Source organism: Doryrhamphus excisus, chromosome 19 (genome assembly GCF_030265055.1).
Source record: "Doryrhamphus excisus isolate RoL2022-K1 chromosome 19, RoL_Dexc_1.0, whole genome shotgun sequence".
In the NCBI taxonomy this organism is placed as follows: domain Eukaryota; kingdom Metazoa; phylum Chordata; class Actinopteri; order Syngnathiformes; family Syngnathidae; genus Doryrhamphus; species Doryrhamphus excisus.
The window spans coordinates 10,803,917-10,824,618 of record NC_080484.1 but is presented as its reverse complement, the minus strand read 5'-3'; the positions used below and the strand labels follow the sequence as shown (position 1 = coordinate 10,824,618).

Below are 20,702 nucleotides of genomic sequence, written 5' to 3'. Positions count from 1 at the left end.
TGTTCTGTGGCTCTGTGACAGCAGATTAAAGATAAAGCAGGTTATATATAGTCTGTAATCCTCAGCAGGGAACAGCTGGCCAGTGGAGTCTCATTGCGACGGGAGGGATTGCTGATTTTTTTTTTTTGCTCAGAATTGTACTGTGAACTTTAGTAGTTTGTGCTCGTGTTAAGTAAGCATCAGCAGCGGGAAACCCACGCAGATTTAGTGCAGTTCTACAAACAAGTGATGCTGTTTGTGCGGACATGGCCTGGGCCACAGTCACTAATTCTCAGTGTGTTAAATATCATCAGGATTAGCAGTGGGGGTTTAATTAAAAAGCAATTACCTTTTGGTGCGGGTGCGTGTGGCGAAAGCTACTGTGGCGTTGTTACAGGAAATGGTGCAGCACCGATCATTTAAGAAGGCGACATACCAGGAAAACGACCGTAGTCAGCATTTTTTTATTGTTAGAATTTCTCTTCCATTGTCAATGTTCCCATTGTCGTAGATGGTTTATTGTAACACGTCCATCAGACCACAGAGCGGGCTTCCCTTGTTGCCGGGCGGATTTCAGAGAAGACCCATTGGCTAATAAAAACGGTTTTCATAATCAACGTAGCACGGTAACGTTGTTTGCTAACTTGCACGTGAGTGACAGGAAGAAAAGCTCTGACTCTTAGTATTGTAGCGCCACCCTTTGAAACATTATTTTTTTAGGGGATCGATATGAGGGAATTGTGACATCATACGGATAAATCCCATAATATTAAAGATAGATTTTACATTACCTGTACTGTGTGTGTGAGCGTACCAAGTGCTCTGCCACGAGGGGCAAAAACCCGACCATCCACCCATGTCAAAAGTGCAGAAATGTTTGCCAAGCTACTTGGAACATGTGCCCGAATACAGCGCACCTTGCTAGGCTATGTGAGGTGGTTCCTCCCGATCGATTCTCTGGTTCTCCATGCAAGGACCAAAGGGTGCTTATGAAATTTGCACTTCCTGTTTGGTCTCCTAACCCTTTTTTTTTTTTAAAAGCTCCATATACTAAAATAGGTTACCACTCTAATTTGATGTTGCCAATAGCGCTCTCTCACACTCTGCTTGCCTTTTGTGGGTCAAACGTGTCAAAATAGACGTAGCGATAAGGGTTGTTTACAAATAACACTAATTCTTGATGTAAGTGTGGAATTGTTGGCCCTCTGGTTTGTCGTCTTTTGCAGCAATTCATCAAGATTTGAAGTTTGCATTGATGTTTTTCATAGCCGGAGAGAGGCTATTAATTACTGCTAATCACTCAAAGAGAGCTTCAGTGCCCTACAGAGATAGAATGCTGAAGATGCTGTATAATGTGTCCTCTCTTTATTCTATCCTGTTCTATTTATAGCTCATTTTTGGCCCTGCCTCCTCAGACAGTACCTTGCGAGACTAAATGATTGACAGGTCAATGCAAGCTCCGTCCTTGCTCTTGTTAACCTTCCCATTGTCTTCACCTCTGCCTCTCTGCTGTGGTGGTTTTTGTGTTTAGAAATAAATAAAAACATACTGTATGAAGATGACTGTGCAGCAAGTGTGTGTGTTATTGTGTTTATGTTACAATACTATCATGCTTATGCTGGTTGCCATGACAGTGTCACTCAAGGCCCGCCGGCCAGCATGCTGCGCAGACAGGCAAGAGGAAATGAAAAGAATGATGAAGGAATAAGAAATGTCATCCGTATCTCCGCTACACATACACACATACACTCACACACTGATCACAGATAAAGAGATGCCACTGCCACTATCTGGCACCATTTTGGTCTTGTAACCCAAAGCGGGGGGCAAGGATGACCACACCAAGACCAGCTGAGCTAACCTCTTGTCTTGTGGTGGGTGCAGAATACAATTCAACTTGTTTTTGTGTAGCATTTTCAAATGCATGCAGAGGTAGATAAAGCTGCTGGATGCTGATAGTTCACGAGTCTTTTAAATACAGCTCTTGTTAATGGTGCCATAAAAGTTAAGTTGGTGCACACCTTTTCGGGGTCAGTTGTGTAAAATCGAAGCAAGATTGGTTGAAAAATGTCCGCCATTAAGCAAGAATGTACAATGATTCCCAAACCCGGCTAGCATTTAAAGCGCATGCAAACGTATGGATGCTCACAGTAGGAAAATATTCCATTCATTAATATTGAGGTGGGGTCGGGAACCACTTCACCGCGATAAATGAGGGATAACTGTAAAAGTGCAAAGGCAGTTGGAGGCCACCCTTTATTATAAATTGTCCTTCTTTATGACAAATGTCAGTCAGGCTTTAAAAAGGAGGCGACTGCCAATACAGGGAGGAAAGACACATTACTCTTGACCCTTGAAATTGCCACTCAGACCATCATCTCCGGTGCTGCTATGCTTCAGTTATGATGAAGCTGTGACGTGTTGTGCATTAGCGTAATTGTATCTGGCATCTGGAGTTAAAAAAAAGCTCAAAAGCTGACCTTCCTGCTTTAAGAAATTTTAGGCTTTTGGTCCATCCAACGTAAAAAATTGCAAGATTTATTCCCAGAATGAATGACAGAAAACTGCTGATGTTCTAGAAATAGGTGGAATAGAGTGAGTATATTATTCACTCCCCTAAGGCCAGCTACCTTCCCGCCACGGTCCTTTTGTTGCTGTTGATTGGATGGCTCTTGATGGATTTTTGGCCCACTTGTTTGAAGCGCTTATGCGCCGTGTTGCTTAAATTGCACATGGGAACCGGCTGTGCGCTAGAGGTCAATTGGAATGGGCCAACATGGGCTGTAATGGAAGATGGGCTCTGGTCTGACTGGCTTCCTCTCCTCCTGTATGTGGAACCCCTGTCCTTTCAATGGCCTTTGTGTCTGTGTACATGCTGACATAGTTGGTTCATGTTCAACGGCTTTCAATTCATGATTGGACTACCTTGTCATTGCCATGGCAACCACACAAAACCTGGGCGACGTTAAGTACTGGTGGACTTGTGTTTATCAAGTGTTTTTCTGCTTCATATCATTGTGAATTGAATGTAAATTACCATTCATGCCTTCAAGGGCAGCCTGGGGGATAAAATACAAAAACACTATAAGACTATATAAAATTGCAAGAATACATACAATTGTATTTTTTAATATTACATTTTAAATTGTAATATAAGTAAAAAAAAAAGTCTGAATGTAATATAGTCTGAAAGACTGAACAAAAGTAGAGAATAACATGAGAAAAAAGTAGTTATTGTATGAAAATTGTCGTATGACCAGTTAAAACCATGTCATATTAAAATAATAATAAGAATGTAAAAAAATTAACATTTTCTCTTTAAAAAATGTAATGTTAAGAATATAAAGTTGTAATATTATGAGAACAAGTCTGAAATGTAAGAATTGCATTTTTCAGAAATGTATTAATAGATGATCGCTGCTTTGTGGTTTACTATGGACTGTTATTACTCCAAAAATACTGAAAGACAAGTCATAAGTAGTATTCTGGCCATTGATGAGACATGACATTAGATTAGATTACCCTTTCACACTGCATGAGTTCAGCGATGGCATGTTCTCCTCCCTTTCCGTGTGGAAGTGGTATATTGTTGGCTTCTTACTTGATCGTTACCTATAAGAGGCCGTTTGTAGGTGACTACAGGGGTGTTATTTCACGTCTGCAAGGCTGGTAAATGGTAAAAAAATGACAGGTTTTGTATGCTCTAAATACCAAAATATTCTATTTATTGGTATTGAGTCCTACTTATTTCTGTCGTGGCCCGGAATCAATTCACCGTGATAAACGAAGGACGACTGTAAATTGAATGGGAGCAAGGGTGAGCTCATTTTTATTTATTTGGTTGTATAAAGCTTGTTCTTATGACGCACACACGCAACGCCAGCCAATTCTATCAGTACTCGATTCTAATCACCGATGTCAGAGCTATATTAAAAATATGGAGGTTCTATCATGTTTGGAGCGTGTAAACAACATCCTAATAAGATCATGTGCATGATTACTCCCTCTCTTAATCTTCTTGTATTTTTTCTCCTAATAAACTTCCATGACTGGTTGTTTTTTTCCGGCTTTAATCCTTCTTGCTTTGCTTCTCAACGTGGCTTCGGGAGGCACAGAGGGTTAACGACGGGTTAATTGGCTACCCAGATCCGACACCTTTGATGCCCATAAGCGCTAAATAGATGCAAATCATGCGGCCATGGAAATGGATCTCGGTGATCATCTCCCACTTATCCCAGACGGACGTTAGGACCACTTAAAGGGATGAGATGAAACATCCTGATGCATGTGTCCTACATCCAAGGGTCTCTCATGGCTCTTAGGATTGATGTATGATTATGAAAGCTGATGATGTGATAAAAAGGTTATTTCTCTCATTGGCAGAGGAGAGAAGGCACCATTCAGTGCAGACCTTTCATTTCACTTCATCAACTCAATACGTGGTACTTTTGCACTTTTAACATGCACAACTTTCCCAATGGGATCCGTTTTTGGAGAGAAAATGGGACATATTCATTTCTCATTTTCTATTTTGCTTCTGGTAGTTTTTCCTAGATAAAGTCATTTATAAGGAAAAAATTATGTGAATCGCGCAATATTTTGAATTTAAAAAAATATAATTTTAGGACAAAAGCTGGAATTTTTATAGAAAAAAATTGTAATTGCATGAGAAGAAATATTTTACTATTTTTTTAGACAAATTAAAAAAAAGTCATAATATTTGTATAATAATGGCAACATTACCACAATAGTAACTCTTATAGTTTTTTGGCAAAAATTTGGAGTGCCACAAAAGTCATGGTTTTGGAGAAAAAAGTGATGATTTTAATTTTTTGGGCAAAATATTGGAAAATGTTATGAAAAATATTCGTTTTCCGAGAAAGAAGTTGTGATTTTATGAAAATAAAGGCAAAATATTAAACAAATAAAGTAATTAAAGTAAATAATTTTTTTGATGGGGGAAATTGCAGTGTAGTATTTTTAGTTTATTTTTAATTTAGTGTTTTTAGTATTTTTATGGTTTTTAGTATTTTCTAACTATTATTATATTTATAATTTTATTATTTTTACATTTTAAAAAATATAATAGTTATTATTATTGTTATTAAATATTATATTATTTATAATAATAATTGTTATTATTATTATTAAATAAGTGTTTTTAGGAAGCCAATATTTCAGGGTTTTGACCATAAATGAAATGTAAACTTAACAGTCCTTACATTTTCCTCCCTCCCGATTCCCTGTCTAAGTTAAAGACGGTGAGTAAATATCATGAATATAAATATGAATAAACATATCATCTCCTGTAAATGCCTGCTGAAGGAGTGGCTGGGGAAGTGTAGCATGGTGTCTCCACACATCATGACAACAATTGCGTGCGGTGTCCCGAGGTAAACGTGGTCAAACATTATGGAAAATGCGGTAAACGCATAAAATAAGCGTTTTAGGTCGGCGATGTTCTCTCAGATGTTTTTTTGTGATGAGTAATCACACTCGCACACATGCACGCATTCACACTGTCATTTTAATCAGCGGCGCCTTTGATCCGCCTCGATGAGGAAAACCATATTTAAGAGGGGGAAAAAAACGCATCATGAGCAGGAGATGAAAGGCCTGTCCAATTACGGGCCAGCTAAAGCTGAAATATGCGGTTGTTCATGAAGTACTCGTACACATTGACGCAGCGCATATACGCTGCAAAATCTCCAAACGCTGACGAAAAAGAGAGATGTAGAATCTCAGTACAAATACATTTATCTATTTTATTAACAAGACGAGACGTTTGCTGACACTTTATGACAGAACAGGCAGAAATATGGCGGGAATAAAGGCTTTGGGAAAGATGTCGTGAATACAATATCATGTAGTAAAATGGATTTGCTTCTGTTTGACATATACTAGCTAGCTTACAGCTTGTTAGTTTAAGTCGGGGGGGCGTCAGACTCCTTTTTACCGTGGGCCACAATGCAGGTATGAGGTGCCAAGCTGAAATTGGAGTATGCAACAATGGTACTGTTTGATTTATTAAGAGTAATAAAGAAAATTATGTAATAAGTTATAATAATAATAAAGATAATAATATTTTTTTTTAAATATATGTTTGTGTCTTTAAAAATAATTTAAATGATTGTGTGTCATAAAAAATGTAAATAATCATAAAAAACACTAATTAATTAATTCATTCATTTTCTACCGCTTTTTCTCACGAGGGTCGCGTGGGGTGCTGGAGCCTATCCCAGCTGTCTTCGGGCGAGAGGCGGACACCCTGGACTGGTCGCCAGCCAATCACAGGGCACATATAGACAAACAACCATTCACACTCACATTCATACACTACATTCATATTCATATCTACGCCAATTAACTTAGCATGTTTTTGGAATGTGGGAGGAAACCGGAGTCCACTGCATGCAAACTCCACACATAGATGGCCGAGGGTGGAGGTCTGTGAGGTCTGCGCGCTAACCACTAGACCACCGTGCCGCCTAATTACATTTAAATACATTTAAATAATAATTAATATATATTTAAAAAAAGTGACCATTTCATTAGAATCATTTTCAGGTTTCAAGGGACAAATACATGTTGGTTCTGGGTGTAATTGCTGGATGGAACATTGCTTCTGATTTCTTCTATCTTCTTTCATTTTGCTCACAGTAAGGGAAAAAGAATGTGGGCATTGATGGGAAGAAAAGCGAGTTCCTTAAAGTTGTTGATGTGCACGCCGGAGGAGGGAGAATAGAAATCAATAGAAACGGTGAAGAATGCGGTGATATAACACATCACGTCTTCACCTTCCTACCTAACGGGTGGGCGGAGCTAAAAGTGGGAGACAGAGGATGTATACGACTAAGGCAAGTGTTTAGGATGAGGCCTGCAGGGGTGTAAAGGGAGCGTATATACACATTGTTCAATACATACAGTATGCTGCCTCTTTCACTTTCTATTTCTGTTCTATTCTTCTTACAGTTGGACTGACTCACCTGCTTTATTTAGCACCAAAGCGTGCGGAATGTTCTTCTCGTAGGAAGTTGTCTCATTAGTAAAGAACACACACAGGATGTCTTTCCTGGCGATGACTGAAGACGTGATGTACGTCGTAATTTGCATTTTTATGTCGGACCCAATTATACAAACAACGTCTCAGATTTATGGAAGCTGAAGTGGAGGGAGGGAAAAGACAAACCAAAAGATGACAAACCTGTGATCAGGTTCATATTCATACAGCAATTACATTTGGACAAATGACAATGACAGGAAGGAAAAGACAGCATGGAGTGGGCGCTCGCTTTTTGTAGCCATGACAGCCTTGGGTGATTCGTGTGTACACGCCTAAGAACTCATAATATTCTGATAAAACACTTCATATTTGAAGAATAAAGTCATAATCTTACAAGGTAAGTCAATGTATTACGATTTGACCAGTGTAGTAGCCGCATGATACTCAAGTCACAGAGGAAGATCAGCTAATAATTGAGCTTGACACTCCCATTCAGTGTGGAAGTGGTAGGTGTTTGGCTTCTCAAGTGTATAAGAAATCAATTAGAGGTGAAGTGGTTAGTTCGCTAGGTCATTAGCGCACTAGCTTACAAGCTAATTTTAGGAGAATCAAGTCATAAAAATATTACGAGAAACAATTAGTCCAAGAATTAAGTTGTAATTGTACTAAAATATGCTCCAAAATATTGAAATATCAGGCGAGAAGTCATAGTTGTACAGGAATTTCACAAGAATAAAGTCGTAGTTGTACAAGGATGACGTTTTTGTGCAAAAATAAATGTTACGCAAATAATGTTACTTAACTTAATGTTACTTAACTTGTAGCGAACAAGTTAACTTGTTCACTACTAAACAACCGCTGGCTCAAAACGACATATTAACACGTGTTTTACGGCGTAAGAGGCACAAAGAGGTGATGATGCAACTCCACAATAGAAGAGAGCATGTTTGGTGCGGTTTTAAGCCGAAAAATCATCCACAAGGTGGCAGATGTACATTTTATAATGCAACCAGGAAGTGAAAAACTATCTTGGGCCTTTTTCTGCTGATTACTGAAGAGTCATGCAGCACCAGCCAAAAGTTTGAAGACACTTTGTCATGTTATCGAATGAGAACATGTCCCCAAACTTTTGACGAATACTATATTTCATAATGTGCCTTTTGAATCTTGACTGAACTCATCTTCTTGGGAACCAAGAATGCATCCTCTTACTATCAACGTAACCACTGGGCGGGATTATATAAACTCTGGGGTCTTATCTTTCCTCTGACCTCTGCCAAAGCTGCGGGTCCCACCCAGAAGCCGCCCCCCCGAGGGGTCCCGACAGGAAGTGTTGTTGCTATGAAGTCAGTCCGACACACCCTTGATGGACTGACAGCGATGAACTGACTTGACTGAGGGAATCAGCGCTCTTACGTTCTTCTCTTACGCTGTTTAGACATTGATCCATCCAATGGTCAGTCAACAGGAAGCACATTATCTATCGATTTTCATCTCCGTAGCTCATCCATGTGTCACCCCCCTGTGTGAGCAAAGCTATTTATAAGATGTATGGATTTTTTTCTGCTCTATATGAAGGGATGGGGTAATTATTTCATCCCTGAATGCAGCGCCACAACACTGACTACCTTTTTTCTCTCACTGGAAGGCAAGGATGTTTGAATTTGAAGGGGGGGCATACTGAGCAAATGAATATTTATGAAGCAAAAGTCATATCAGAAGGAATACGGGCTAGAAAAAACAGGCCATTTGAGCGGGTGTGCGAGGGTGATGTTTATTGGAAAATAGAACATTTATGCAGGTTTGTTATCATAAAGCTGAATGGAATGTTTTGGTAGACGGCGCTGTGTTTTGAACGGCGCCCTTTCCCACGCCACCTTTTTACCCGCCCGAAGCAAACGGCAAATGTGGAAAGATTGGAGAAATGACACGCACTCACAAGTTCTCGTACCGCCTTTTACAAGCGAGTCGTCATCGGCCTCCATCTGCTAGCTGCTTTTCTTCTTCCCGTTTCTTTATCCTTAAAGGGCCCGACAATTTCAAAGAAGTCTCAGAAGCCCCAAAATAGTATATATTAATATCATATTGGAAGACTCCAGGCCAAAATCTAGCATTGATGCTGGAATTTAGGCAGTACTGCTTTATGTGTATATAGCTTTAATGTTAATGAGCCGTGTTTGTTGAGCGTGTAAAGTGCTAACAGTACAGTCACATGTTAACAACATAATGCTAGGTTAGCCTCGCTAAAGCCCATTTGGGGGCTCTAAAATAATGTAAATATGATTTTTAAAAATAGCGAATTAAAAATAAATGTTAAAAATAATCAGAAAAATCGGATATTTTTTTATAATTTATTGCATTATTAATTATAATGTCATTATTGTATGCTTTAGTTTAATAAAATCTTACAATTATTTCGTATCATTTTGATAATGTATTTTGTTTTGAAACTGCAATTTCAAAATAAAAAGCGATACATATTTAATTAAAATAAATGTAAGAATATTAAATGTTTATTACAATTGTTTATTATATCATATGTATTTTAATATTTAATAAGTTATTTGTTTAAAATGAAAATAAAATGCATTTTAATTTTTAAGTGTTTTTAATGAATTAAAAATAAATGTTAAAATTATGTAAAATTATATTTAAATAATAATATATTATAATTGTTTATTTTATTATTATTAGTCTTATTTTATAATTTATTATAATTGTGTTTATTTAATAATATTCTGATCACGAAAACTGCTATATAAAAAAAAATGCTGTATATAACACATACGTATGTTCATTCCACCACAGGAGGTATGTCATGTTACACATATCGGTAGCGGAAATTGAGAGTTGGACTATATTAACATATCGGTTTTGGGCAAAAAATCCAACATCGGACATCCATAATTATTATTATTGATGTATATTATTAGATATTGCAGTAATAAGTATAACACAAAGTTAATTTGTAGATGATTTGTTCAGATAGTTAGCATACATTGTGGGCTAGTTTTCGAATATTTATTGTACAAAATGTATAAAAAGTTTTTTTCGTCATGATTTTTCTGTATTCAGAATTGCCCTATCCCAAGCAACCGTTCTTCCTGAACAAAATTAGCCTTGTGTTTTTCGCCTCCTTCTTGACGTTATCTCTCGAGTGTCTTGTTAGCACACAAAAAGGTGAATCAATAGCTGATTATCAGCAGCAGCAACAGCAGCGATAAATCCATTTCAATTTACCCCAAGGCACTTTGCTATGAATTCCAGAATGTGTCCTTCTGAAATGACTTGTGCTTCGTTATTGGCTCCCCCTGTAGTGAGTTATCGCCGACCCTGCTGACCTTTGCTGCTCGCTTGTCTTTTCTAATGGGAGCTATGTCACATCATCTGAGGTCAGGTGTGAATTGTTGTGCTAGCTCAATATTTGTGCGTTTCTATGAACAACTTTTTGCTCTAATCAGGAGGAGGAAAGCGTCATTGAGAACCCGGAGGCTGCAATTCCATTGATTTGGATTTCTGTTGCTGTACATTTGGATAGTGTGAATTATGTGAGCTCACACAGGCAGTAACTTTTGACGTATACCCAGTCATTTTGTCGAAACAGGCCCCATGTGCTCGGTTTGTCATCCTGTTACATGGTTGCCTAACGTTGTGTAGGCGGCATCACATCTGCTCCCTCTTGACATCATCTCGCATGCTGCCTACTCGCTATTTCAATTTGCCCTTTTAAAATGTGGTCATGTTATTAGTTTTATAAGAGGTTAGCATCAGTTTGTATTTTCATGACTTTACGCCACATGCTTCTCTTGTGTTTTCAATGTTTTTGTTAAATGTAGTATGCTTTTCCATGTTCATGACCTATAAATGTAATTAGAATTTTGTATTCTCTTATTAAACCATGCCAAAGTTTCAGATAATGAGGTTTGCACATTTGGAAGTGAGCACTGAAAGAAGTTTGGGATGGCCCAAAACGCTCGGTTTCAGAAGGTGTGGTAAATCTGAACCTTTGTGATGTCACAGAGGGGCGTGGCTGTAAGCCAGATGAGCTCTCTACCCTCCCCCGAGCGTGCCAGGGGACGGGCTGTGGGTGGAATACATTAATACAGACGAAATTGGGACGGAAAGTACGAAATCCAAAGAAATACAGCTGAATAGGTGCAGATTCTGGAAGGTCACACCGCCTACAGTTCTCATTGTCAGCCACCGGGGGCAGATAGTTTATATTGTATAATAAACTGTAGGCAGGGTACCAGCTGGCACACGTTGTCGTTTAGTAATTTGCCTCCATTTCCTGTTGTCATGGATTTTATATGATATCCCACACAGAAGACTTGAAGAATTAACAAAAGAAAAGTAAACATAAAAGTTCAGCTCTGAATATTTGCAGGGGTAGCAAAAATGTGGAGTGCAAGAAGAAGTACAAGCAGTAACCACAAAATAACATCTTTAATTTGTCTTGATATTACGCATGCATTTTTCCAATTACATTTTCCCTCCAATCAGGGCAGTTAAAGAATGTCTCGGCGGCATCTCATTCATATATTAGACACGCATATTAGACAGAAATTCCTCAAGCGGTCTAGTTGTCGGCATGAATCAAAAATGCTGTTTAAAGGAGCCCTGAGTATGTAGATCTTTTTAATTAGCTAAAGCGTACTTCAAAGTCTTCTCCTTATGAATATTCAACCTTGTATTTATTTTTTGTTTTTTTTTCCCTTCTCTCTCTTGGCTTGACAGCCATCTGTCTGCTTGTCTTTGATGTGCACCACATGTCTCGACACTTTCCCTTTCCAATGCCAACATGCATTGTTGCAAACACGTTTTAATGCATGTGTGGAACGTTAATGCACAACCCTAAAGACTACAGCTGCTTCCAAGAGGAACATTCACTTATCGCGGTCAGATGTGGAACCAATAGACAGCGATAGATGAGAGAGTACTGCAAATTTTTTCTTCGGCAGTCCTCAAACGCACCATAGTTTTTTGCAGCTTTTCAACTACTTGCAGATTTTTGCCATTCGGAGGTGGTCAGTCATTGGGGGGGATCAACTGTAGTTGTGTCAGTCCTATTGCTCATTCATCATCATCATTTCTCATCTCCGGAGTTGTCTATGAATGTTACAATCAATGTCCCCATAGTCCTCAATAATCTGTTCCAGGGTCAAACTGTCACCATCATTCAATTAGGGTTGGGTATCCAGTCTTGAGCACCAATGGGAACCGGGACTAACGTTCCGATTCTCCTGGGATTGTTCCAATGTTTTTATTTTGATGCCTTTGCTCGACCGGTAGAAATAGCCATGAGCACCAAATAAGAAGAAGCTGCTAAAAAGTTTTTTTAAAAGATCGGTCGGCTCGGTGCAATCTTTGCAAATGAGGGTGCACGATCAATATGATTCATGTTCACACATTCATGGTGTGGACATAAAGAGTACCTCATCTTTGATGCGCTACTATGGACTTCCTCTATACTGTCAGAATCAGAGAAGCCAAACAATAAATGTCCCCTTTTTTTGTTGAACTGCACAGTAGCAGAGGTCATGTTGGGTGCAGTTTTAAGCCATAAAAATGTCCACCAAGGTGGCTTTTTTCACTTTTCTGACTTATACATGTAACTAGAATGTTGTATTCTTGTAATAATGATAATGAGGTTTGCGCATTTGGAAGAAGTTTGGGTGGCTTAAAACAGTCGGGTTTCGAAAGGCATGGTTAAAACTGCCCCTTTGTGATGTCATAGAGGGGCGGTGGTTCATAGTTAGGAAGCACTTTGGGAGTATGACCAATTATAGGGGAGTGGGCATGCCCAGAGGTGGATTATGGGCGGAATAAGTTAAAACAGACCGTTTTGGCAAGAGACCACTACTCAATACAAAGGGTCATAGTAAAGTAAAGTAAATTCATAGTATTAAATGTACAGTCAATGTCTTAAGTTGCATTTTTAAACATTAAACAAGCGTAAAAAGTTTCATTTTGAACAACAGAGAAGTGTTATCGTCACTTTGATGAAAACATACGAGGAATCAGACATTTGTAAAGCCCAACTCACATTTCTTCCTCCATATTTTACCCCCTCAAAGTCTCTTGGTACATCTCGGAAGCATCACCCGACCCACGCCGTCCGCCCATGCAGCCCTCTCAGGAAGTGGGTGTGTGGTGTGTCGGGTTAGTTTAGGGGACAGAGAGGGTGGAGTGAGAGAGTGAGTGAGAGGAGGGGAAAGGGAGGATACTGATTAAAATAATAAACAGCTGTGAAAACCGGTGGGGCTCTGAGTGGCCCTCAGAGCCACCAAGGCGGCCAGCGGCACAAGGATTCAGCCGGGACTCCCTGCCGAGGAGACCATTTTCCCACTAGGGAAGCAACTTCTTCTCTGTCGTCATCTCGAAGGAGATAATTGATAAAGAGGCTGGAGACTTCCCTGGTCATGGATGGAGGTGCTGGGCCGTGAGGCGGCCCTCTATGAACACATGGCCTTCAGCTTCAGCACAAGAAGAAAGCATTCTTTGACTAAGTGCTCTAGTCGTGGCAGTGATTAGAGGGGGTGCGATGGAGCCAGAGCAGACACTGAGGTGACTCTGTGTCTACTTTTTGGAAATGAACCATGTGTCTCTTTGTTTGGAGTTGAAATAAACTCCCTTTTATCGGAGGTCCTGGATGTTGGACCTTCAGGCCCCCCCAAAAAAAGGCAAAGAAGCATCCGTTGGCATCCTTCAAGTCACAAAACCCTTATCTCCAATTCGCAGCCTTCCAATCCAAGATTTGTTGGATTTCCCTCAAAGCGTCCCATTCCCTGGCTGCGGGATCTGCGCTGTCAGCCTCCAGCTGCTACTCAACGCTCCAGGGCCACCGGTTGTCCCGGCTGCCGCAAGCATGACTGCTGTCCTCCTCAGCAACTTGGCTGGGCGCTTCCACGAGAACGTAACTGGATCAGGTCACCCATGAGTGCGGTCAAGGGGTCTGTGAAGTGGGATCAAGACCTTGGATTTGTTTGGATTCTTCATTTGAACCTTTTTGACTGAAATTGAAGGTAGAGAAGATGTCGGGAATGGCTTGATGTATCCATGAGTGCGGTCAAAGTTTGGTGTGTGAAGTGGGATCAAGACTTTGGATTTTTCTTTTGAAGCTTGCCTCTTGAGTTGAACTTTTTGAAGCGTATATGAGAATTGAGAGGATGTTAGAATTGGCTTGATGTTTCCAAGAGGCTTCAGGTCATCCATGAGTGCGGTGTGTGAAGAGGGATCTCCAGACCGACCTTTTGCTTTGAAGCTTTTTGACGCTGACCTTGAGATGAGAGTGAAGAGGATGTAGGGCTCGGAGGGGGTGGGTGGAGCCAAAGCACACGCTTGCAATATGATTGGGTTGAATTTCAGCTTGCAGGAGCTACTCGGCAAGTTTGAACAGGTATTTATCCGCTCTTTTCAATCTTTCCAGCACATTTATAAACATCCACCATTCATTCCGCATCCTCCATTGTGAAGCTATACTGTATGTGCTATGTGCAGTCATTTATATGGAATGTATACAGAGTCTGGATTAGAATGAGACATGGGTCCTTCACAACAAACACAGTAAGAGTGCGTGTTTTGACACATTTTCACCTGTTTGTGTGAAGCGGTTCCGTAGTAGAAGAAATACATAGTCATGACTACTGGTTTATGTATTCGTATGTACGATGGTATGGTTGTTTGTACAACTGTTTCTCCTGTTTTTTTAAATCCCAAACATTAATTTGCACCAATCCCACGTGAACAGAAAAAGAATTATGGCCAAACAAGATGCCTTTTGTTGCATACTAGCCCTTACGTTTGTTTGGAGTGGGTGAGAGAGAGGGAGTCAAAGTAGTCTTTTCAATTGGTAACCTAGTAAAAGGAGCTTTCATAAAGGAATATATGCTCTATGAATGCCCATCTGTCTTATATACATGTGCTTACTGTAGTAGTGTTAGCTCCAGTAGCTGTGCTATAGTTGAAGCAATAAAAGCTAGCACTTGGCTAATGACTTGAGTCACAGCCAGCTGGCTCAGTTAACAACGTGAATCTTTTCTTTTGAGTCGCAACGTGTTGTCATTGTGCCTGCGTGCCAAACACTTAGTGCATGTCATGCACACACACACACACACACACGCGCGCACACACAGTGTTGATCTACTTTTAACATCATGCTTTTGATATCTCCTAAGTGGTTTCAGTCGTCAGTAATCAAAGGAATTACTATAAAGAGTGTGCATTGGAGCTCTAAAAATATAACCTTTCTTGTTGTACTCTGGTGTAGTGCCGTGAATGATTGGGTAAAAGACTATTTTCACGCTTCTTAATGTTTTTATGATGCACACTATGGCCGCTGTGCATTTCATTCTTTATTATCATGGTGAGTCCCGCAGGGATCCCTTCTGTGTCCCCTAATGTATACATTATGCACACATCTCACATGTCAGTCGATGACGCATTGCCTACTAAATTCTGCACATTAAACATTCATTCATTCATTCATTTTCTACCGCTTTTTCCTCACAAGGGTCGCGGGGGGTGCTGGAGCCTATCCCAGCTGTCTTCGGGCGAGAGGCAGGGTATACCCTGGACTGGTCACCAGCCAATCACAGGCCACATATACACAAACAACCATTCACACTCACATTCATACCTATGGACAATTTGGAGTCACCAATTAACCTAGCATGTTTTTGGAATGTGGGAGGAAACCGGAGTACCCGGAGAAAACCCACGCATGCACGGGGAGAACATGCAAACTCCACACAGAGATTGCAGAGGGTGGAATTTAACCCTGGTCTCCTAGCTGTGAGGTCTGTGTGCTAACCACTCGACCACCGTGCACATTAAACATGATCTCTGTTTTTTCCAATCAAGGCAATCCAAAAGTTACATTTTTATTACATATGTTTTTTCAAGAGGCTTGTTGTTTCATTAATTCAGGAATAAACAAATTAATATATTCTCTATTTGCTCAAAAAGGGATGCCATGCACCGAATCATGCGTCATCAGTCAGTTTTAGAAGAACCAAAACGTACTCTAACTGCATAGGTTTTCCATTCAAAAAGCAATTGAAATCCAATTTGGTTGGCTCCGTGGTGGGTTATTTTGCAGCCGAGATGATGATGAAGAAAAGCATGGACTTGTGGTGTAACTGTGTTTGTTGGCAAAGAACTACAGAGGTGATGTCATAGACAAGCTAACAGCCTGCTGACAAGGTCGTGATGTGATAATATAAAATACAATAAGAACACAGTTGGATTCATGCAGCGTATTAATAACACAACAAGACGTGTGTCAGATTGTATGCTACCCAGAAAATGTGCACAAACCGAGGCAAAAACAATTCACTAAATGCCTTGCTTGTCTTACTCTGAGGAAATACAGTATGTGCTAAAAACAATTGCAGAAATGTAATTATAATAGAGTTTTGTGCTAATTATGCAACAAAAATGCACAGAATACACAAACAGCATAAGCTGGTAAAACTGTGTCAATTAACAAAAAAAGATTATACATAAACTATCCCAGACTGTGTAGCTCATCTTGTGGTACTAATTTTGTCCCATTTGCAAATCTGTGTCTATGCTGCAGGCAGTGCTACGCACGCAACACATCCATATGGTGCGGGAGTCTTTATTTAGCGTTCAAATGGCTCCAACGCAAAGGGAGTCCCACTCGAGAGCGAGTGAGAGGAAAGTGGAGCAATTTTACACATTCCAAAAATAAAACATTTGACAGGATCCTCTCCTTGCCTGTGATCCGCCGATACAAGATAATACACAGATGCACAACACGCAAAAAAAAAAAAAAACCCTGGAGGTGTGATTGTGTAATGGATGCGGGGTAGATGCAGAGAACACTTTGACTCTCACACATCCAAAAGAGTGTACTCATGTCACCTTTTTTGGATAACATCTAAGGCGGCATCAGTATGGATGCAGACGTAGCTCAAAGAGTTGCTCCCGGGTTGACATCCCCTGTCGTTCACGTCTTTTCTCTCTGTCTCCGTGCAGGACATCCAGGCTGAGATTGACGCCCACAATGACATCTACAAAAGCGTGGACGGAAACAAGTCCAAGATGGTCAAAGCGCTGGGGAGCTCCGAGGAAGCGGTGTTCCTTCAGCACAGGCTGGATGACATGAACCAGCGCTGGAACGACCTTAAGGCCAAGTCGGCCAACATACGGTCAGTGAAAACAACAACACACTTGCCGCACTCGGAAAATAGAATTTAACAACAAAAATCAGCAGTTGCAAAAATAAAGTCAAAAAATATTAACAGTAAAAAGTTGTAACAAGAAAACGTTGTACATTTACAATGATAACCTTACATAAAATGCCATTTTAGTAGCCTTAAGTAGAAATATTTTTTAAGAATTACTGTTGGGGAAATAAATTAATAATTACGAGAAGAAAATGTACAAGAAAAAAGTTTAAAAAACACAAAAACAGCTGTAGTTGTACGACAATAAAGTCAAAATATTAAGAGACAAAAGTCCTGTTCTAACGAGAAAAACTGTTTCAGTTTTACAAGAATAATCTCATACTATTATGACGGACAAATAATGTCATTTTAGTCGCATAGAGTTGAAATCACTTTTTTTATTGTAATATTACACTTTATTATTTTAATAAATGCTGAAGTCATTCATTTTTTACAATGCGGCCCTCTGTGGTAAAACTTTGGAAACCGCTGAATTAAGAGTTATAGAACAATAGTCCCTATAATTCCCACTGTGTAGGAGCTCCATCTTTCATATCTAAAAGTCATTGAGTCCAAGGCTACTCTGCTCTATTAACTCACCACTTTGCATGTTATTCATAATAAATGAGCCCGCACCATTCTCTGTGCTCACTCCATAAAAGCCAACATAGATATCCATTTTTTTTCTTTATAGACCCCGAGTCGCATGTCTGTGAAATACTTCAGATAACCGATAACTCACACTGTGTTTCAACATGACTGCAACAGGAGCTCTGGGATGAAATAAATATATATATCTCCAAACGGCAGCAGAGTGGCGCATAAACTCCTGATGATACAGATAGACGCCAGTCATAAGGAAGAAAAGAAAAATGTGACGAAGAGCTTTGAAGAACGTGAAGTTGGAATTAAAGTTGACAGAGCCAGATGGAGATGCTACAAGTTGAAAGTTGCGGTGGGAGGAAGACGGGAAGGAATGTGGCGAAGAGGAAGCTAGTACTAAACTAGATAGGATTCTGCTTTGATGCGTCCCTCTTCTGACACCATTTGTCACATGACTCTGAGGACTTGGTTTGTAGTGTGGGTCACCTTTCCATAGAGTTCTCCTAACTGGGCAAGTCATGGGCGGCCCTAGGGCATCCCACTTCTGACACCATTTGTCACATGACTCTGAGGACTTGGTTTGTAGTGTGGGTCACCTTTCCATAGAGTTCTCCTAACTGTGCAAGTCATGGGCGGCCCTAGGGCATCCCACTTCTGACACCATTTGTCACATGACTCTGAGGACTTGGTTTGTAGTGTGGGACACCTATCCATAGCGTTCTCCTAACTGGGCAAGTCATGGACGGCCCCAGGGTATCCCACTTCTGACACCATTTGTCACATGACTCTGAGGACTACTGGTCTATAGGCTGGAGGGTCAGTTACCGCAATGGTCATCCTAAGTCGGGGCATCATAGGCACCTACATTGCTGAACATCCTACTTCTGACACCATTTGTTAGAGAACATTGAGTACCAGTACCCTAAACCTTCATGTACTAATTTGAAAAAACATGTGTGTCTGACTGTAGTGACATAGAGTACTATCAACTTCTGACACCATTTGTCAACATCCCAGTTCTGACACCAATGCCTTGTTTTGACGAGGAGTTGCAAACTTTCACAATGGACGTTTCACGTTGACAGAGCCCACCTAGAAGCGAGTGCAGAGCGCTGGTCTCGTCTGCTGGGCCTCCTGGAGGAGCTGTGGAGATGGATCTGCATGAAGGACGAGGAGCTGACCAAGCAGATGCCCATTGGTGGAGACGTGCCAACCCTGCTGCAGCAGCAGAATCACTGCACGGTACGTCCAATAGCATAATATGCAATCATTTCCTCTATTTTTCTGTCAAGTATTTCATAATGTTTATCAGGAGCTGTTTGTTGTCTTGCCAAAAAAAGACCTAGAAACATTTTTCCATCAGTTATTTCATGCATTAAAATGAAATTGTACTTTTCATAAATAAAAATGATAGCAATTGTCAGGGACGCCCAAACCTTTGTAAGTCTACAGCTCACCCGTGACCCTAAGGAATATAAGCTGTATTGGAAAATGAATGCCACAATATAGATGTCACTGATAATAAGCCAACAATAAATTGTAGTGGTCTATGTTTCCAGTGACCATTCCATTTATTTCCTATGTGAAAAATGATATAGGACTCCAAACAAGGTCACGCGGGAACCAGACCACAGTCTGTTCAAGGTTCACCTCCACGTGCATGTTACCGTTTCCATCAATAAAACAGACAGCAGTCTTGAGTCGGACTGCTGAAACCGCAAAAACATCCTGCAACTATAAATCACTTTGCCGTAATCACCGGTGTTATTATTCATCATCAGTGCAGTCAGCAACACATCCTGTTAAGATGCATTGCACTTTGCATCAGTACCCTCCCTCTCTCAGCTGCAGCACCAAAAAAAAAAAAACCAACAACATTGTTTTGTGTGTCCTTGATTATTAATCGTCACTTTTATGGCAGACAATCAGCAGCCAGCGTGCATAAACCTTGCTTTAGTGCATGTTAAATAATAACCTGTGCACTACACTACACTACAATCTGTGCCGCTGCACCACTACATCCTCAGTTCTCCGTCATCCAACACCGTATCATTTATTTGTCTCTGTAATCAATACTGACCCGTTCACAACTTTGTCTTCATTGGTATTTGCCAGCCGTTGCGATTATTTATGACTACTGCTGGATATTGTTGACGTGTAATTGCATTCAGATGGATGACTCGGCCTGTGGAGAGTGTTTACTCGCAATGCGATGCCCACTGCTGAGCTTACGTTTGACATTGTTATTGGATCTCCAATGTAAACACTTGTGTAGCCATGCATGGAATCAGGATCAGGAGCGCACACACATTTATATGTGGGATGAATGTGATGTTTATGTTGCAATTGTGGTGCTTTGTCATGGGTAGTGAATGCTTTATATATTTGGTGCAGAAGCATTTTAAAAACAATATATTATCATTAAAATAACAATAGCAATCACATAGTGTAAAAAGGAGCATGGCCACATCTGAAAACCTATATATTTAACAACACCGGTAATCTGAAGTCATCAATTATGACTAGAGGGCTATTAAATCTTTAATACACGGGAAAAATTTAACTATAAAGGTGAATAATGGATGTAGTTTGGGCCTCCATCCAGCAGCAGTAGAACAATAAATGTGTCTGCTCTTGTACCTGCTTCACCTTGACATCATTAAAGAATCATCATTCAAAAGCAGAGCAGATTATTAAAAACAATAAGTGACCTTAAGTGAAGAAGAAATACAGCCTGGCTGTGCCAACGCCAGCGTAGTCACTATTAGTATAATATTCAAGGTTATTCAACCTTATTTTTTATCACCCTGTTATAACGCAATATTTTTAACAGATCTGAGCTCAAAAGCATGCACACTTCCTTGACCCTACGATACCAATGTGCCAATATGAACACTTAATACAGTCAATAAAAAGGTTTGGAA

General features: G+C 40.1%; 1 protein-coding gene across 7 annotated transcripts in view; it reads left to right on the top strand.

The window, feature by feature from the left end:
* utrn (utrophin) overlaps nucleotides 1–20,702 on the top strand; it is a 116,177-nt gene that overhangs the window by 53,419 nt on the left and 42,056 nt on the right. For all 7 annotated transcript variants that reach the window (XM_058055994.1, XM_058055990.1, XM_058055989.1 and 4 more), the window contains 2 exons: nucleotides 16,985–17,157; nucleotides 18,864–19,020. In XM_058055994.1, coding sequence (XP_057911977.1) covers nucleotides 16,985–17,157; nucleotides 18,864–19,020 — 330 coding nt within the window. The remainder of the gene's footprint in view (nucleotides 1–16,984; nucleotides 17,158–18,863; nucleotides 19,021–20,702) is intronic.